Here is a 17,685-nt window from a genome sequence, read left to right as displayed (position 1 = left end):
CTTAGGCCTACACAATGTCATTTTATGGCCTTTGTGACCACTCTCTACTCACTGGAGTTATAACTGGTTTATGACCTGACCTTATAACTGATATTAACTGTCTATGAGACTGCACTATGTCATATTGTGTCTCAAAGGACTGAGCTGACACAGGTTGGTAATGAAGCTGCTAATAATGAATGGCTATGAATGCCAGTACGTGGTTTTATGGTCTTATGTAGCACTTCATAAGGCATTGGACATGTCTACATAAGACGATTGTTTAAGTGTGCCCAAAGGACTGTTATTTTCAGTGGGGGTTGACAATGAGAGAGCATTCAGCAGGAATTACACTTATTCGTGGACAATGTCACAGTGATGGTGAACTTGCATTACCTACAGTATGTCTCTGAAGAGCAGTGGAACATTTCCTTGTGCAACAAGAACAAATAATATTGAGGGGGAGGAATTGAAAAGGGGACTTCATCTGTGTTTGTCTCTTCCCAATGACTACTACAACAAAGACTAACAAAACTAGTGAAGCTGCAAGGGGAAAAGAACCATGCACTTGCAAGTGTGGATGTTGCAACACTAATGGCCGCCATCGATGATGGAGGCAGTCTGCTATGTGCTTTGCCGAAAGTGATTGAAGTGGCATTTTGGATTAGTGAGAGTTCCAGCTTGTAGTCTCGACAATGCCCGTCTCCATTGTCTTTGACAGGTGTCCTTGGAAGTTCTCTGAATGAAAACACATGCACACACAAACATACACACGCAGACACACTATCAAACTCTCTTTCTCAAACTAACACAAACGATCTAATGTACACGCACACACCACACACACACCACACACACACACACACACACACACACACACACACACACACACACACACACACACACACACACACACACACACACACACACACACACACACACACACACACACACACACACACACACACACACACACACACACACACACACACACACACTAGAAGCATCAGCAACTCTCACTGTCCACCTTAGTCTTAACACTTGGTCCAAAAGCCACCAGCCTTTAGTGCAGGCTTCAGCAAATGTTTACAGAGAGGAAGTCCTGCCAAAGTCCCGCCGAAGGTTCCCAACACATAATAACTCCTACTCTTCTTCCTCCTCCTCATCATCATCGGGCAGTGGTAGGATCTCTTCCCTGAGACACTCCCTGTAGAAGTTGGTGAGCGACCCGAAGAGGTGCTGCCGACTCCGCTGGGACAGGAAATGACCCTCATCTGGATAGAGCTGGAGCACCACGACATAAACACAACATTTGTTATTCATTTTTTTTATTTCACCTTTATTTAACCAGGTAGGCCTGTTGAAAACAAGTTCTCATTTACAACTGCAACCTGGCCAAGATAAAGCAAAGCAGTGCGACAAAAACAACAACACAGAGTTACACATGGGATAAACAAACACTCAGTCAGTAACACAATAGAAAAATCAGTATACAGTGTGTGCAAATGAAGTAAGGAGGTAAGGCAATATGAGTACAACATGAACACAACATGTGCAAAGCAGCATTGGTGAAAAACTTTTACTCCCATTTCTTTATACCACCACTGTATGACTGTGTAATTACTTTATTTTCATCACAGTAGTTGGTGGTACTGTATGGTTATGGTACTACATACAGTAACATACTGTACATAAGGTAGGGTACTGCATAGTTTTGTTTTTTCTAGTGTACATTCAAAGCAACCATAGCTTGAGTAGGCTTATGGCTTCATGTATCTAGTGTACCTGCACACTGCACAGTACCTGTTTACTACAGTACAGTGTGCAATTACTTTCTCCATACCTGCATTGAGTAGTTTGCTCCAACTTTCACAAGGTTCCTGATGAGCTCAGCAGTATGCTGAAAGTGAACATTGGCTGAAACGCAGAAGAAAATATGTCAGCAGAATTCTGCTTGAATCATCACAGGGAAGAGAGGCAAGATCACATTTGAACATAAAACATGACAGGGTGGAGAAGAAATGACCTTATATAAATTGGTCTAACTTGAGACATTTGAGATTTATTGTGGCTAATCCATTCTCTGTACCATGAAATGGCCCAATTCTTGACTCTGTTTCATGTATTCTATGTCCAATATATTATTTAAATAACTCATATTTCATAAATCAGTCATTTTTGTTACAAGCTCTTCAGTTGTGGCAGTTTTTGCAATTGTCAGGTTATTGCTGTTTCATGTGCCGTCTGGCAAGAAGCACACTGCAGATTGGTCATACAAAGTAAGGAATAACACAACAGCTACAAAACTGACCCCAGATCAATGCGGAGGTCTTTTTTCGTGGTTTCTCTTAGTTAGTCACTCACCATCTGATGTGCCGTGGACAAGCATCAGAGTCTGTTCCCTCAGTGGCTGGACGTTCTGCAACACACTGGAGAACTGCAATAGAGCCATCCATAGAAGTGTTAAAGAATCATGAAAACAGTTTGCTGGCATATTGTTAGAAGGGAAGGTCAAGAGGAATTCCTAGTGAGAGGAGTGTATGGAGTGTAATGGTGCAGACGGTACTTTATTCCTGCGGTATGGATACTGTCATTGGCGGCAAGTAAGTTTCTAGTTTGGGGAAGCTAATTGTCACCATAACAATGCAACTTAATAATAAAGCATTCCATGCATCGTCGCATTTGCAGACTTATGTAAGATAGCCTACTATTCCTAATGTGGTAGATTGGATAGTCATAATTTAGGCTAATAATATAACTCAATAACTGGTCGCAAAAGAGACTGTTCAATGTATGGCTGAGCTCGTGGTGGCATAGAATAGGCCTAGGCTACAGGCTATATGAGATATGCTTCTTCTTTTTTGCACAGGAATGAATTCTGCTATATGACTGGAGATATAAACAGAATCTTTTTTAATACAATGAAAATGACAGGGTAGCCTACTCTGCCGACAATGACAAACAGATCAATAAAAACAACATAGTCTGATCCATATAATAGGCCTACGAAAAGGGGAGACACAAATACAATATGATGTCCATCTAAACAGGAGGAGGAAATAATTGTCCAAAAACAAACTTTCAAGTGGCACTGACCCAACAATGATAAAGAGTGAATATGCGCACTCACTGCGGATATGGCCAAAGCTCTCCTCTGCATGGTGCCAATAAGATAGGCTATAATGTTCGCTCAATTAAGTTGAATATTTTGATCATGAAAAGACAGATTACAGTTTTTTCATTGTCTTCTCTTTGCAGCAATAGCCATTTGCTTTCCAAACTATGTTTTTCTGCGATTGTATTTGGAAATATTGCAATACGCCTGGCTGGGCCTCTACTTTTCACTGACAGTCACAACTCAACAATCATCTATTTTAGTAGGCTATTTGCCTCACACGCCCGGGCCCTTCAGACTTAAAATAGGCAATGTGGTTTTAAACAATCCACAGCTTTTTTTTCAATCCACAGCCTGTGTGGCCAAATCATGCTTTCTGTGGTAGTAGCCTATTTGAAATGATTTTATATATTTCTGTATAGACAGGAGTAGGCTAATTAGGCTCTTTAGTTTAGTCAATTTCACTTTAGGGGAAGCTAAGCTTCCTATGTATACTGTTATAACAAAAATGCCTGATGGTTGTAATATAATAATATATGCCATTTAGCAGACGCTTTTATCCAAAGCTACTTACAGTCATGTGTGCATACATTCTACGTATGGGTGGTCCTGGGAATCGAACCCACTACCCTGGCGTTACAAGCGCCATGCTCTACCAACTGAGCTACAGAAGGACCACTGACTGCTATATAAGTTAGATTGAGAGTTATCGTGCACAATCTGCATTTAAGTTAGCTTACTGTGCAAATGCAGTCACTCATAAATAAACAGCTTGATTTATCTGACAGGCACTGTAATTGAATTAATTGATATCAGGCATAAAATAATCAACGATCAATCCATTGTACATTACAATAACACATGTATTATACAAAGTTCAATTCTAAGCCATGACAGTAGGAAGATGGAACATCTTTTAACTTTAGATGTCACCTTCATAAACATTGCCTTTTTTGTCTGTGTACCAAGTTTATTTATTTTGTCTAGAAGTCATGTCAGTGGAACAGCAGTTCTCAGGATTTTACCTGCTGCAGTTCCGTCTCTCTCATCAGTGTAACTGAACCAGCTGTTTGACATAGCGGCAGATCCACACCACGGGGGTGTCTGGGAAAGCCAGACGTCCCCTTTCAGCAGCTCGTCAAAACATGAACGCAGTGCGATCTAACAAGTTAATGCGCCACAGTTACCGTGGAGATGAGTGACAAAGTCTCTGCGCTCCGGAAGCATCAAAAAAAGAAAAGGGAAAAAAATTCTGATGGTAGCGACACTCGGTAACTGCAGGAGCTTAACCGCAAGCATGTCAGCAACGATATGGCGAGACGGCTTTCAAAGAGCCAAACAAGATTGACGGCAAACAAGTGCAGGGAGGCGGTAAGCAAACGCACCTGATATCTGCTGTCGTCCCGTAATGGCATGCCAAGGTACCTCTCGGAAAACGCTGATGCTGTTTAATAGAAAGTGATACATTCCAAACAGGGTGGCAGGTACAGACAGAGCTTCAGTGTTTCAGGTGCATCTAAGTGGTACTTTTGCTAATGCTATACAAAATGTGATCTCTGTCATTCTGCATCCAAACTACATTGAACAAAACTATAAACCAACATGTAAAGTACCATGAAAATATCCCAGACATTTTCGATACGCAGAAAAAGCGTATTTCTCTCAATTTTGTGCACACAGTTGTTTACATTCCTGTTAGTGAGCATTTCTCCATTGCCAAGATAATCCATCCACCTGAGAGGTGTGGCACATCAAGACGCTACTTAAACAACATGATAATTACACCTTGTGCTGGGGACAATGTGCAGTTTTGTCACACAACCCCACAGTTGTCTCATGATTTGAGCGAGTGGGCACCAGAGCTGTTGACAGGGAACGGAATGTTCATTTCTTTACCATAAGCCACCTCCAATGTCGTTTTCGAGAATTTGGCAGTACATCTGACCGGCCTCACAACCACAGACCACATGTAACCACGCCAGCCCAGGACCTTCACATCCGGCTTCTCCACCTGCGGGATCGTCTGAGACCAGCCACCCAGACAGCTGATGGAACTGTGGGTATGCTAAAACAAAGAATTTCTGCACAAACTGTCAGAAAACTTCTGAGGGTGAGGAAGCTCATCTGTGTGCTTGTCGTCCTCACCAGGGTCTTGACCTGACTGCAGTTCGGCGTCGTAACTGATTTCAGTGGGCAAATGCTCAACTTCGACATATGGCACTGGCATACTGGAGATGTGTGCTCTTCATGGATGAATCCCAGTTTCAACTGTACCGGGCAGATGGCAGGCAGCGTGTATGGTGTTGTGTGGGCAAGCGGTTTGCTGATGTCAACATTGGAGGTGGGACTATGGTATGGGCAGGCATAAGCAACGGACAATGAACACAATTGCATTTTATCGATGGCAATTTGAATGCACAGAGATGTCATGTCGAGATCCCGAGGCCCATTGTCGTGCCATTCATCCGCCGCCAATACCTCATGTTTCAGCATGATAATGCAAAGCCTCGTGTCGCAAGGATCTGTACCCAATTCCTGGAAGCAAAATATTTTCCAGTTCTTCTATGGCCTGCATACTAACCAGACATGTCACCCATTAAGCATGTTTGGGATGCTCTGCATCAACGTGTACGACAGCGTGTTCCAGTTCCCGCCAATATCCAGCAACTTCGTACAGCCATTGAAGATACTGGGATCTCTATGGTTCAATCTTCCGTCATTTGGTCTCTCTGTGTGGCTCATGTGTTCCAATGTATCATCTACAATTTGAACAGTATCCAATTCCTTATTGAGGAATGTTTTACAAAATAGGACAATCTCCTACGTAAATGGTGCCCTGTGTGAGGTGAATCACATACTCTACATAAACGGTGCCCCAAGTGAAGAGGATACCCGACTTAGGTGTCAACACTTCAGTCACATCTCCTTTCCTTTCCTACCCCTCTATCCATCCTTGCGAAGTGTAATATCTGGAATCCGTCAATGGAACGGACATTGGGATTTCCAAGCTTCTACTCACCATATAGTTTCCAGTCCGTGACGGGGGACATTGCTACTGAACATTTGAACAGGCTGTCGGTTGATTTGAGCATCATTAATGTAATATAGGCACCATAACCCTGGAAGACAATCAAAACAACAAGATACAAACAAGTAAACAAAAAATGCAGTTTCCGTACAATACACAGATTCGGGACAGCTTTATCATTTTGAAATCAATCAAAAAACGATATATTTTTTTAAACAAAATTAAAAAAGTGTCAACTTTCAAATCCCGGGAAACTGCGAACAAATAATGTGAAATTTGGTCCTGACAGGTTGAGTACGTTTCTCCTAAAGTCATTAACCCTATGAGACCCATGGTTGCAAAAATGTAACTCTGCCTACAGGTCATAAACAATGACCTACAGGTCATAAAATGTACAGGTCATCAACAAAATAATTATGTTTAACACTACATAGTGCATCTCCTTAGACCTAAATGTATCTTAGTAACATTTGTTTGTGTCAGATGTATTATTGTGGCATCAGTAGCCCCTGAAACATTAGAAGCATGTCCACTTGTTTAAGACCACACTGGTCCCCTACACAATGCATATGTTGGTAGCCATCCATGCAAGTACATGACTTGAAAAATTGCTTACCGTCTTCTCTAAGATGTGGTGATTATGTATTTAAACATTTTTTTTTAATCAAACATTCTGAGCCAGAGCTAGAGGTAATTTCGTAACTGTTGCAAAAACACATCATTGGGCTTAAAATGTTGCAACACAGAGACATAGGGCCACACTCATATGTTGACAGACAAGTAACAGAGATTATTTCCCTTTCAAATAATGCAAATTTGGACAAACAAATACATCAGGAGTAACTTTGATGTTCCCTCTACACATCAAAGAACAAGAATGTATCTTTAAAAAAAAGTGGTGCGAATACTTTACTCGGTCAGAATACTGCCATTGACGACCATTCATATAATGGTAAAGAATTAAGGTTATTTCTCTCCAAGTGAACCCAGAAAGGAGAACCAAAAATTAGATGTTCTCCATACATAGAAACCCCACCAAATAGTTGATCCTTTAAAAAAATAGATGTTTTTGATAGCAAAATACATACATTTTAATCCATTTTTGACCAGATTCAGGACCGCATGAGTTTGACGCTATTTTCTACTTCACGGTAGGTCTGTTTGAAAATGTCATATGCCTTAATTAAAAACGTGTATGGGATCTGTAAATATGAATTAAATAAAGAAATGATGAGTCTCATTTAGTCAAGGAGAAGCACTGAGCAATGTAGGGAGAAAGGCAGGATACATGATTGGCTGAGACAACGGAGGGAGATAATAGAGAGACTACTTTCTGGAGCACAATGCCATGCTCACTCATACCATTACATGTGAATTCTTAAAGAGATGGGTGGGGCTAAGGTTTGAGAGGGTGTGAATGATGTTGAATGGTTATAAACAAAGAATCGCTCTCTAGAAAGTGTGAAAATCATTCAAGGTCATTTTTCTCCTACTTCTCAACAAAGTGGGATAACAAGTTTATCAAATTTAAAAGAAGCATAACTTTCCCAACTTTCCCATATACAATTTAAACTCTGAGTCTGTACTTATATAAATTTAAAAATGTCACATTGTCATATTGTGCTATTCCAGACAACATTTGACTTAATTTCAGATGTACTCCATATACCATAAAACAATATATTCCATCATGTTGTAATTTTTATAGAATTTCACAGTTTTCTTAGCACACAATTTTCCTACCATTGAAGCATTTCTGCAACGTTTCCGTAAAATTGGTCTACAGATTTTCAAAATCAGATGCCTATTAGAAGTATGATAGATTCTTACCCTCCCAAATACTCCTATCCGTGTCCGATCAATGTACGGGAATGTCAACATGTATCTGAAATAAGTTACAAAGCATGACGTCACTCATAGACAACAGCAATATGAATTCACTTCCCCAAAATGTTTTAAGATTGTTTGACAGCTAAATGGAAAATGTGAGCAGATTGTTGAATTAGCATGTATTCTAAGGCTAATTACTTATTGATATAGCTAGAGTTAAAACCAAATGACATTTAATGGGATACAACTAATACATACTCCACAGCTGTGATTTGATCCTGCACCTCTACGGTTCCCAAACGCCGGTGGACTTCATGTAGAACCCTCTGGCCCAGGAAGCCACTCCCTCTGCCGTCCAGACGAGCCACTATGACGTTATCCGAGCTGACCAGAACCGAATCCCAGTCCAGGACGAAACGGTCGCTCACCGCCTGGCCACCGGGGGAGCCATCGCTGAAAGAATAAATAGAATTGTTAGAATGAAATAGCGTTGACACTATGGGCACTGTAACGACAGTCTGACTCTCACACGATGGGGTTCATATCAATCAAACTAGATGGGAATACATAGATTAAAACACTTCAAACAGATAAATTCAACAACAGTGAGCACAGATACTGATGACGATACGTACACGATCAATAGCAAGCCATAGTGACGCGATTCAGAAAAGTCTGGTGGGTAAGAGATCTTCAAAGGCAGATCTGAGCAGAGAAAGTAGCCATTAGCAACAACCTTAGAATAATAGATTAGAGAAACTGACAGAAAAAAAATGTGTCATTAGCCAAAATGATCTGTCATACCAAAATGTTCCATCTGGATTGTTCTGAAATCCGTCATCTGAATCCTCTTGACCTTTAAAGCGGCCTTTAGTAGAGAGTTGTTCTCAAGGATGTAGTAATCTAATAGGGGAACAAGGTTGCATTAGTCTTTAGATATGTTCACAATGTGGGCCACTTATTCTAGCAAGATGCAAGTGGAATTATATTAGACTTATATAACGCATAAAGACTTCTCATTCAAGCCTGAAATGAAATAAAAATAAACTTTACAGCTTTCAAGGATTTCCCGCACACTTTTTAATGATAATTCTAGTGGGGAGTTGAACAGTGTCCTTGATAACCAACCAGGTGCCAATTGTTTAGCCCTTACAACAAGCCTTTGAATGGTGCATACGACCAGGTGCATTGTATTTTCTAACCCAGAATAAGATGTTTATTGGTCTACTATAAAGACTGTGGTATCATCAAAACACACAAACACTGATGACAGATGGGAATGATTTTGAACTCAACATTGTACTTCAGCATCCAAATAATGAACTAATGTAGCCTGAGCGGTGATGCCTGCATCTGAGTTTGACCACTGTAACATAATCAGTGTCTGCTGTATACGATTGAGTAGGTGTGCTATTGATCTTGCCACAGCTGGCAGAGCAAATAGCAGACTCACTGGCATGCAGAACGTTTTCCTTTCGCCAAAGATATCTCATATTTACCAACAACTGCTTGTCAATGGTTGTTTTAAAAAGAAGCCCCCCCTGCCAATTTCTCCACATTAAACTACACAATATGAATGCCTATTGTATCCTTCATTTCAGCCAACTGAGAGGAAACTGGAAAAAAATCATTCATCCAGTATTTTCAATAGAAACCCCAAATCAATAGGTGTCTCATTATGAAACTGCCAAGGTCCTGAAGTTCTCAGCTGTGGATTGGAAGGTTTGTCCAAATAACCCTGGGCAAATTGATTGCATTTTTCCCACTGCAGCTGTTAACGTTCAAGACAAAACAATGACAGATATCCAGACATGGATGGTGTAAATGAAAATAAGGAAATTAAGACAGCAGGGGGTCGATTCGCATTGCTAGTTCAGAGTCAACAAGGGTACCAGTGAGAGGGGGGGCTGGTATTTCTCAACAGCAAATCTTCAATATTTGAACAAAGTTATTATTATCATTTTTTTACACTTGTTGGTTCTGGCAAAATGCCAACGTTCTAAGTTGTCTCGCTAACTCCTTTGAGCAGTTTATGACATACCTATCAGTTAAGAGAGATTAAGTTGACTTCTTACTGGCATTATTGAGGCTGTGTAAGATCACAGTGGGTGCTCCAGGACCTGCGGGGAAAAAAAAAGGATTAAAAGATTTGAAATCGGTATCCTCAAATCCTTTGAATGGCTGAAGATTTACAATTTGGTGTGACTTGAGTCGACAACTTAAGCTTGAGTCACAAAATACCAGTTTCCCCAAGCAATACACGTTAGAGGAGTAAGACATACAAATGCATCCTATTTGTACATAAAGAGATTTAAAAAAATAGCATGTCTCAAGCAGGGTAGCATAGTCACAAATACAATACAGCAGCCTTTCCAATCCCCTAGCTGCTGTCACAACCACTGTAACCTATTTTACCTCCACTTCTTTACCTATTACACTCAATAGTTAAAGGTAATTCAAACTGCCTCTAATAAACCAGGCCTTTCAGATTAAGTCAATTATATTCAGCGCCCATTGGAAGACACCCAATCTGAGGTTAATAAGATCAAGCGGACACCTCAGGGGATACCCCAACCCTCCACAAATCACTGTTCACTCAGGCTAGCCCTTCCGTTTGAATAATAGTAACCGAGGTAATGGTGATTTTACAACCACACACTATTACCAGGAATGGTAAACATATGAGGCCTTTAAAGCCCAACACAGATCAAGGAAGAGGAAGCATAGTTTCATTTTCACCCCTAAAGCGAGTTTTATCATGTCTTACATGGTTGTTGTTTTTGTTAGAAAAGATAATAAGAGATCATTCACAACAATGCAGCATTAAATCATTCGAGGAGCAATGGCTCTCAAGGATATTGCAAACTCAGCAAAGGAAAAGGGCTGCTGTTATGGCACTTCTACCTGCTCGACAATGGTAATGATATCCGTTGCGTTTAATGGAGGGAATTAACTAACTTTAATACGCTTGTTGAGGAGTGTGGTCATGACAAGCTGCTTGGTTTTTACTGAATGTAGCCTTATCCTCAGATGACATGCTAACTGCATTGTGTTTATTGCTCAAAATCAGGATGGTACTTTTTGCCCATTAACTCATGGTGCACAAGACTAACGCACCCAAGCATACATTATGAATACATGTGGTTAAAACAAACCTAAACAATAAACAACCGCAATGGCAATAAACTCTCTTTAATGCGCTGTGCATGGCACGATAACAGCACGTAAAGGAATTATACACAATAGAGCGGCTAATTTGATTTTGAATTGTTTGATAGTCTCTCTACACTAAATGTTCAATAATGACAGATTGCCAAAGGCAAACTCCTGACATCTGTCAAATGGGTTGTGACTCACAGGGCCAATGACACATAATGGTTGATTAAATTGGAACTAGACACTGAGTTAACAAAACATTGGTCTTTCCATGACACAGACTGACCAGGTGAATCCAGGTGAAAGCTACTCTATGACTCTATGATCCCTTATTGATGCCACTTCAATAAGTGTAAAGGAAGAGGAGGAGAAATGTCAAAGGATTTTTAGGCCTTGAGACAATTGATACATAGATTGTGTATGTGTGCCATTCAGAGGGTGAATGAGCAAGACAAAATATGTAAGTGCCTTTTAAAGGGGTATGGTAGTAGGTGCCAGCTGTACCAGTCGGGGTGTGTCAAGAACTGCAAAGCTGCTGGGTTTTTCACACTCAACAGTTTCCTATGTATCAAGAATGGTCCACTACCCAAACTACATCCAGCTAATTTGACACAACTGTGGGAAGCATTAGACACAACATGGGCCAGCACCCCTGTGGAACTCATTCGACACCTTGTAGAGTCCATTCCCAAACGAATTGGGTGCAACTCAATATTAGGGAGGTGTCCCTGGAGTTCATCTTCATATTAATTCATATTAGACTCTTCATCACAACAAGATTATTTCATCTACATGCAAAAATGAGATAATTCCCAGCACAAATTGCAAGAACTCTCCCTGGTAATGATGTGTCTCTGGCCTTTTAAAGGAAAGGTTCACACATTTTGTAATGTTATATTGTTGATGTACATCCCTGAGTGATGTTCTATTGATTTCCTGTGTCATTCCATGTTTTCATGTGTATCTGAGTTATTGGAGTTCAAGCAGGCAGAAATCCGGCAGGTATGACGTAGCACTGTGATAAAGTCCCTCTCGCTACACTGGAAGTTAATAGGAATTGGATTTTAGATCGCGGAAATATCTATCATAAATGTCAAAATACATTGTCATATATCATAGTTCAGGAGGATATTCTCGCGAATGAGCCATTGGGCCTTTTTTAATATTTGTTTTTAGATATTCCTACCTCGAGAAATGTTTCATTTAACGGAGGGTCTAGCACATTTTTCCTATTTGTCTGCCTATTTGTCTGCCTCTTTAGTCCATGGTGATGTTGCCAGAGATATTATAGAAAGGTAATAGGATAACGCCCAACCCAGCAGACTGTCGACCAACCGTGTTCACGTTGTCATGCTGCATCACGCTGTTGCTAAGCTAATTGTCATGCAATCCCTTCTCAAAGTCAGTGTATATGTCGAAAAACTTGCCAATTGTCCTCAAAAGTATGTAATGACACGATTTCAAAGCTACAGTGGCTTGCGAAAGTATTCACCCCCATGGTATTTGTCCTATTTTGTTGCCATACAACTTGGAATTAAAATGGATTTTGGGGGGGTTGTAATCATTTGATTTACATAACATGCCTACCACTTTGAAGATACAAAATATTTGCAAACAAGAACCAAGACAAAAAAATAGAAACTTGAGCGTGCATAACTATTCACCCCCCCCCCTCCCTCCCACCCACCCTCCCACCCACCTTTTGCAGCATTTACAGCTGCAAAATCTCTTGGGGTATGTCTCTATAAGCTTGGCACATCTAGCCACTTGGATTTTTGCCCATTCTTCAAGGCAAAACTACTCCAGCTCCTTCAAGTTGGATGGGTTCCGCTGGTGTACAGCAATATTTAAGTCATACCACATATTCTCAATTGGATTGAGGTCTGGGCTTTGACTAGGCCATTCCAAGACATTTAAATGTTCCCCTTAAACCACTCGAGTGTTGCTTTAGCAGTATGCTTAGTGTCATTGTCCTGCTGGAAGGTGAACCTCCGTCCCAGTCTCAAATCTCAGGAAGACTGAAACAGGTTTCCCTCAATAAGTTTCCTGTATTTAGTGCCATCCATCGTTTCCCAGTCCCTGCCGATGAAAAACATTCCAACAGCATGATGCTGCCACCACCATGATTCACTGGATGCTGGGATGCTTTTCTGGGGGTGATGGGAGGTGTTCAGTTTGCGCCAGACATAGCGTTTTCCTTGATGGCCAAAAAGCTCAATTTTAGTCTCATCTGACCAGAGTACCTTCTTCCATATATTTGGGGAGTCTCCCACATGCCTTATGGCAACACCAAATGTGTCTGCTTATTATTTTCTTTAATCAATGACTTTTTTCTGGACACTCTTCCGTAAAGCACAGCTCTGTGGAGTATACGGCTTAAAGTTATTCTATGGAAAGATACTCCAATCTCCGGTGTGGAGCTTTGCAGCTCCTTCAGGGTTATCTTTGGTCTCTTTGTTGCCTCTCTGATTAATGCCCTCGTTTCCTGGTCTGTGAGTTTGGGTGGGCGGCCCTCTCTTGGCAGGTTTGTTGTGGTGCCATGTTCTTTCCATTTTTTATAATGGTTTTAATGGTGCTCCGTAGGATGTTCAAAGTTTCGGATGTGTTTTTATAACCCAATCCTGATCTGTACTTCTCCACAACTTTGTCCCTGACCTGTTTGGAGAGCTCCTTGCTAAGTGGTGTTGCAGACTCTGGGTCCTTTCAGAACAGGTGTATATATACCGCGATCATGTGACACTTAAATAAAGTCCACTTGTGTGCAATCTAACTAAATATGTGACTTCTGAAAGTAATTGGTTGCACCAGATCTTATTTAGGGGCTTCATAGCAAAGGGGGTGAATACATATGCATGCACCACTTTTCAGTTTTAATTTTTATTTTATTTTTTTAAACAAGTTATTTTTTTATTTTCACTTCACCAAATTTGACTATTTTGTGTATCTACATTACATGAAATCCAAATAAAAATCTATTTAAATTACAGGTTGTAATGCAGTAAAATAGGAAAAACACCAAGGGGGATGAATAATTTTGCAAGGCACTGTATATGATATTGCAGACAGGAAGTTAATTATTCCATTCCACTGACACCTGCCTACTATATCTGACTGACCACATAAGGAAGTAGACGGGGGGAAATTTTGTGGTATGGTTATGTTAGATCTCAAAAAGGGGTTTGATACAGTGGATCATGAGATTATGTTAATCAAACTAAGAGACATGGGCTTTAACAACTTAGCAGTAAAATAGGTCAGCTCTTACCTGCAAGGAAGAAAACAGATGGTGGATGTGGATGGGACCCTGTCTAAACCCAAAATCTTGAACTGCGGGGTACCCCAAGGGAGTGTGCTGGGTCCACTTTTATTTCTATTGTATATAAATTGTCTGAAATCTGTCTGTACATGTGACCTTTTCTGCACTGTTGGTTACCCACAAAGACAAAAATATGGTTGAGAAAGCCCTCAGTGCTGAACTTCTGAATGTCATTAAATGGCTATATGACAAAAAGCTGTCAGTCCATCTTGATCAGGTCTAAAGTGAAACTGAGGAAATCCCCAGATTTGAAGGTGCTAGATAACCATCTGACAGGGGAGAGCATGGCAGAAAATGTTATCGCCAAACTGATCCATAAAATTAGGTTCCCTGGCTAGAACCTCCAAATATCTGGATAAGAACGCAAATGGGGACATTGGCAGGGGCTATTGTTCAGTGCCACTTCGACTAATGCATGCTCTTCCAGGTACAATAGTGCCCCCAAGAAATAACATTTTTTATTGCAGACATCTCAGAACAAATTAGTCAGGATTATTCTTAAACTTCCAGCATTTATACATCTTGACTATTCCCACTTTGGAAATGGTGTCTTGTACATAAGATTGTCCACTGTATGGTCCCCAGATACGTATGTAACTACTTTAACTTAGTAAGGGATAACCATAACTATTCAACTAGAAGGAGTGAAACTGACTTAGTTCCTTTTAGATTTTAAACTGGTACAGGGAAAGAAACGTTTTTATACTGGGCTGCATTTCTTTGGAATAATCCTCCAAAGAATTTCAAACTTATAACCTCCATAGGTAGTTTCAAGTTCTCACTGAAAAAAAATGGCTAAATAGTAACATGTCTTTAAAGGGAGTTGTAAGATTAAAGTAGGTGGCGGAGAGGGAAATGCCAGGGATAGCCTTTTTAGTGCCTGTTGTTATTATAAAGTGATTGTCTTGTGTGTCTTGTGTGTGTGTGTGTACAGTGGGGAGAACAAGTATTTGATACACTGCCTATTTTGTAGGTTTCCCTACTTACAAAGCATGTAGAGGTCTGTAATTTTTATGATAGGTACACTTCAACTGTGGGAGACGGAATCTTAAAACAAAAATCCAGAACATCACATTGTATGATTTTTAAGTAATTAATTTGCATTTTATTGCATGACATAAGTATTTGATCACCTACCAACCAGTTAGAATTCCGTCTCTCACAGACCTGTTAGTTTTTCTTTAAGAATCTCTCCTGTTCTCCACTCATCACCTGTATTAACTGCACCTGTTTGAACTCGTTACCTGTATAAAAGACACCTGTGCACACACTCAATCAAACAGACTCCAACCTCTCCACAATGGCCAAGACCAGGGAGCTGTGTAAGGACATCAGTGATAAAATTGTAGACCTGCACAAGGCTGGGATGGGCTACAGGACAATAGGCAAGCAGCTTGGTGAGAAGGCAACAACTGGAGCAATTATTAGAAAATGGAAGAAGTTCAAGATGACGGTCAATCACCCTCGGTCTGGGGCTCCATGCAAGATCTCACCTCGTGGGGCATCAATGATCATGAGGAAGGTGAGGGATCAGTCCAGAATTACATGGCAGGACCTGGTCAATGACCTGAAGAGAGCTGGGACAACAGTCTCAAAGAAAACCATTAGTAACACACTACACCGTCATGGATTAAAATCCTGCAGCACACGCAAGGTCCCCCTGCTCAAGCCAACGCATATCCAGGCCTATCTGAAGTCTGTCTATGACCATCTGGATGATCCAGAGGAGGAATGGGAGAAGGTCATGTGGTCTGATAAGACAAAAATAGAGCTTTTTGGTCTAAACTCCACTCGCTGTGTTTGGAGGAAGAAGAAGGATGAGTACAACCCCAAGAACACCATCCCAACCGTGAAGCATGGGAGGTGGAAACATCATTCTTTGGGGATGCTTTTCTGCAAAGGGGACAGGACGACTGCACTGTATTGAGGGGAGGATGGATGGGGCCATGTATCGCGAGATCTTGGCCAACAACCTCCTTCCCTCAGTAAGAGCATTGAAGATGGGTCGTGGCTGGGTCTTCCAGCATGACAACGACCCGAAACACACAGCCAGGGCAACTAAGGAGTGGCTCCGTAAGAAGCATCTCAAGGTCCTGGAGTGGCCTAGCCAGTCTCCAGACCTGAACCCTTTAGAAAATCTTTGGAGGAAGCTGAAAGTCCGTATTGCCCAGCGACAGCCCCGAAACCTGAAGGCTCTGGAGAAGGTCTGTATGGAGGAGTGGGCCAAAATCCCTGCTTGCAGTGTGTGCAAACCTGGTCAAGAACTACAGGAAATATATGATCTCTGTAATTGCAAATAAAGGTTTCTGTACCAAATATGAAGTTCTGCTTTTCTGATGTATTAAATACTTATGTCATGCAATAAAATGCAAATGAATTACTTAAAAATCATACAATGTGATTTTCTGGATTTGAGTTTTGATTCCATATCTCACAGTTGAAGTGTGCCTATGATAAACATTACAGACCTCTACATGCTTTGTAAGTAGGAAACACTGCCAATTTTGCAGGTATATATATAAATATATATATATATTAGGGATTGATTGTTCATATATTAAGGGTATGTGAGACTGTCATTGTGTCTGTCATTGTCTGTTGTCGTTACAATTGCCGCCTAACCTTGTTGTATTCCCACTTGCATCAAAAGGACAACAATGGAAATAGGCTGTTCAGTTTAATTGTGTTATCCTTGATCATTTTCTTAAATTGTATGTGGAGGCGTCACCAGCTGGAGCACCCTTATATATGGATTTTACAAATTGCCAAATAAATTAAACCAATCAATCAATATAATATACACTACCATTCAAAAGGTTGTGGTCACATAGAAATGTCCTTGTTTTCCATGAACACATACATGAAATGAGTTGCTAAATGAATAGGAAATATAGTCAAGACGTTGAAAAGGTTATACATAATTATTTTTAATTAAAATAATAATTGTGTCCTTCAAATTTTGCTTTCGTCAAAGAATCCTCCATTTTCAGCATTTACAGTCTTGCAGACCTTTGGCATTCTAGTTGTCAATATGTTGAGGTAATCTGAAGAGATTTCACCCCATGCTTCTTGAAGCACCTCCCATAAATTGGATTGGCTTGATGGGCACTTCTTACTTACCATACGGTCAAGCTGCTCCCACAACAGCTCAATAGGGTTGAGATTTGGTGACTGTGCCGGCCACTCCATTATAGACAGAATACCAGCTGACTGCTTCTTCCCTAAATAGTTATTGCATAGTTTGGAGCTGTGCTTTGGGTC

The 17,685-nt window shown here is 40.7% G+C and overlaps 1 protein-coding gene across 2 annotated transcripts in view; it reads right to left on the bottom strand.

Annotated features, from left to right (window-relative positions):
• Nucleotides 1–866: 866 nt before the first annotated feature.
• Nucleotides 867–17,685, bottom strand: part of LOC124041657 (inactive dipeptidyl peptidase 10-like) — a 370,729-nt gene continuing 353,910 nt past the window's right edge. For both annotated transcript variants that reach the window (XM_046359492.1, XM_046359501.1), the window contains exons 17-26: nt 10,028–10,072; nt 8,757–8,855; nt 8,588–8,657; nt 8,211–8,405; nt 7,953–8,007; nt 6,114–6,213; nt 4,480–4,538; nt 2,344–2,416; nt 1,823–1,896; nt 867–1,263 (exon numbers count right to left, since the gene is read on the bottom strand). In XM_046359492.1, coding sequence (XP_046215448.1) covers nt 1,123–1,263; nt 1,823–1,896; nt 2,344–2,416; nt 4,480–4,538; nt 6,114–6,213; nt 7,953–8,007; nt 8,211–8,405; nt 8,588–8,657; nt 8,757–8,855; nt 10,028–10,072 — 911 coding nt within the window. In that variant the 3' untranslated portion in view covers nt 867–1,122. The remainder of the gene's footprint in view (nt 1,264–1,822; nt 1,897–2,343; nt 2,417–4,479; nt 4,539–6,113; nt 6,214–7,952; nt 8,008–8,210; nt 8,406–8,587; nt 8,658–8,756; nt 8,856–10,027; nt 10,073–17,685) is intronic.

This window comes from Oncorhynchus gorbuscha, linkage group LG01, assembly GCF_021184085.1.
Source record: "Oncorhynchus gorbuscha isolate QuinsamMale2020 ecotype Even-year linkage group LG01, OgorEven_v1.0, whole genome shotgun sequence".
Taxonomy (NCBI): Eukaryota; Metazoa; Chordata; class Actinopteri; order Salmoniformes; family Salmonidae; genus Oncorhynchus; species Oncorhynchus gorbuscha.
Note: the sequence above shows the minus strand (reverse complement) of the source record. Positions and strands in the feature narration are given on the sequence as shown.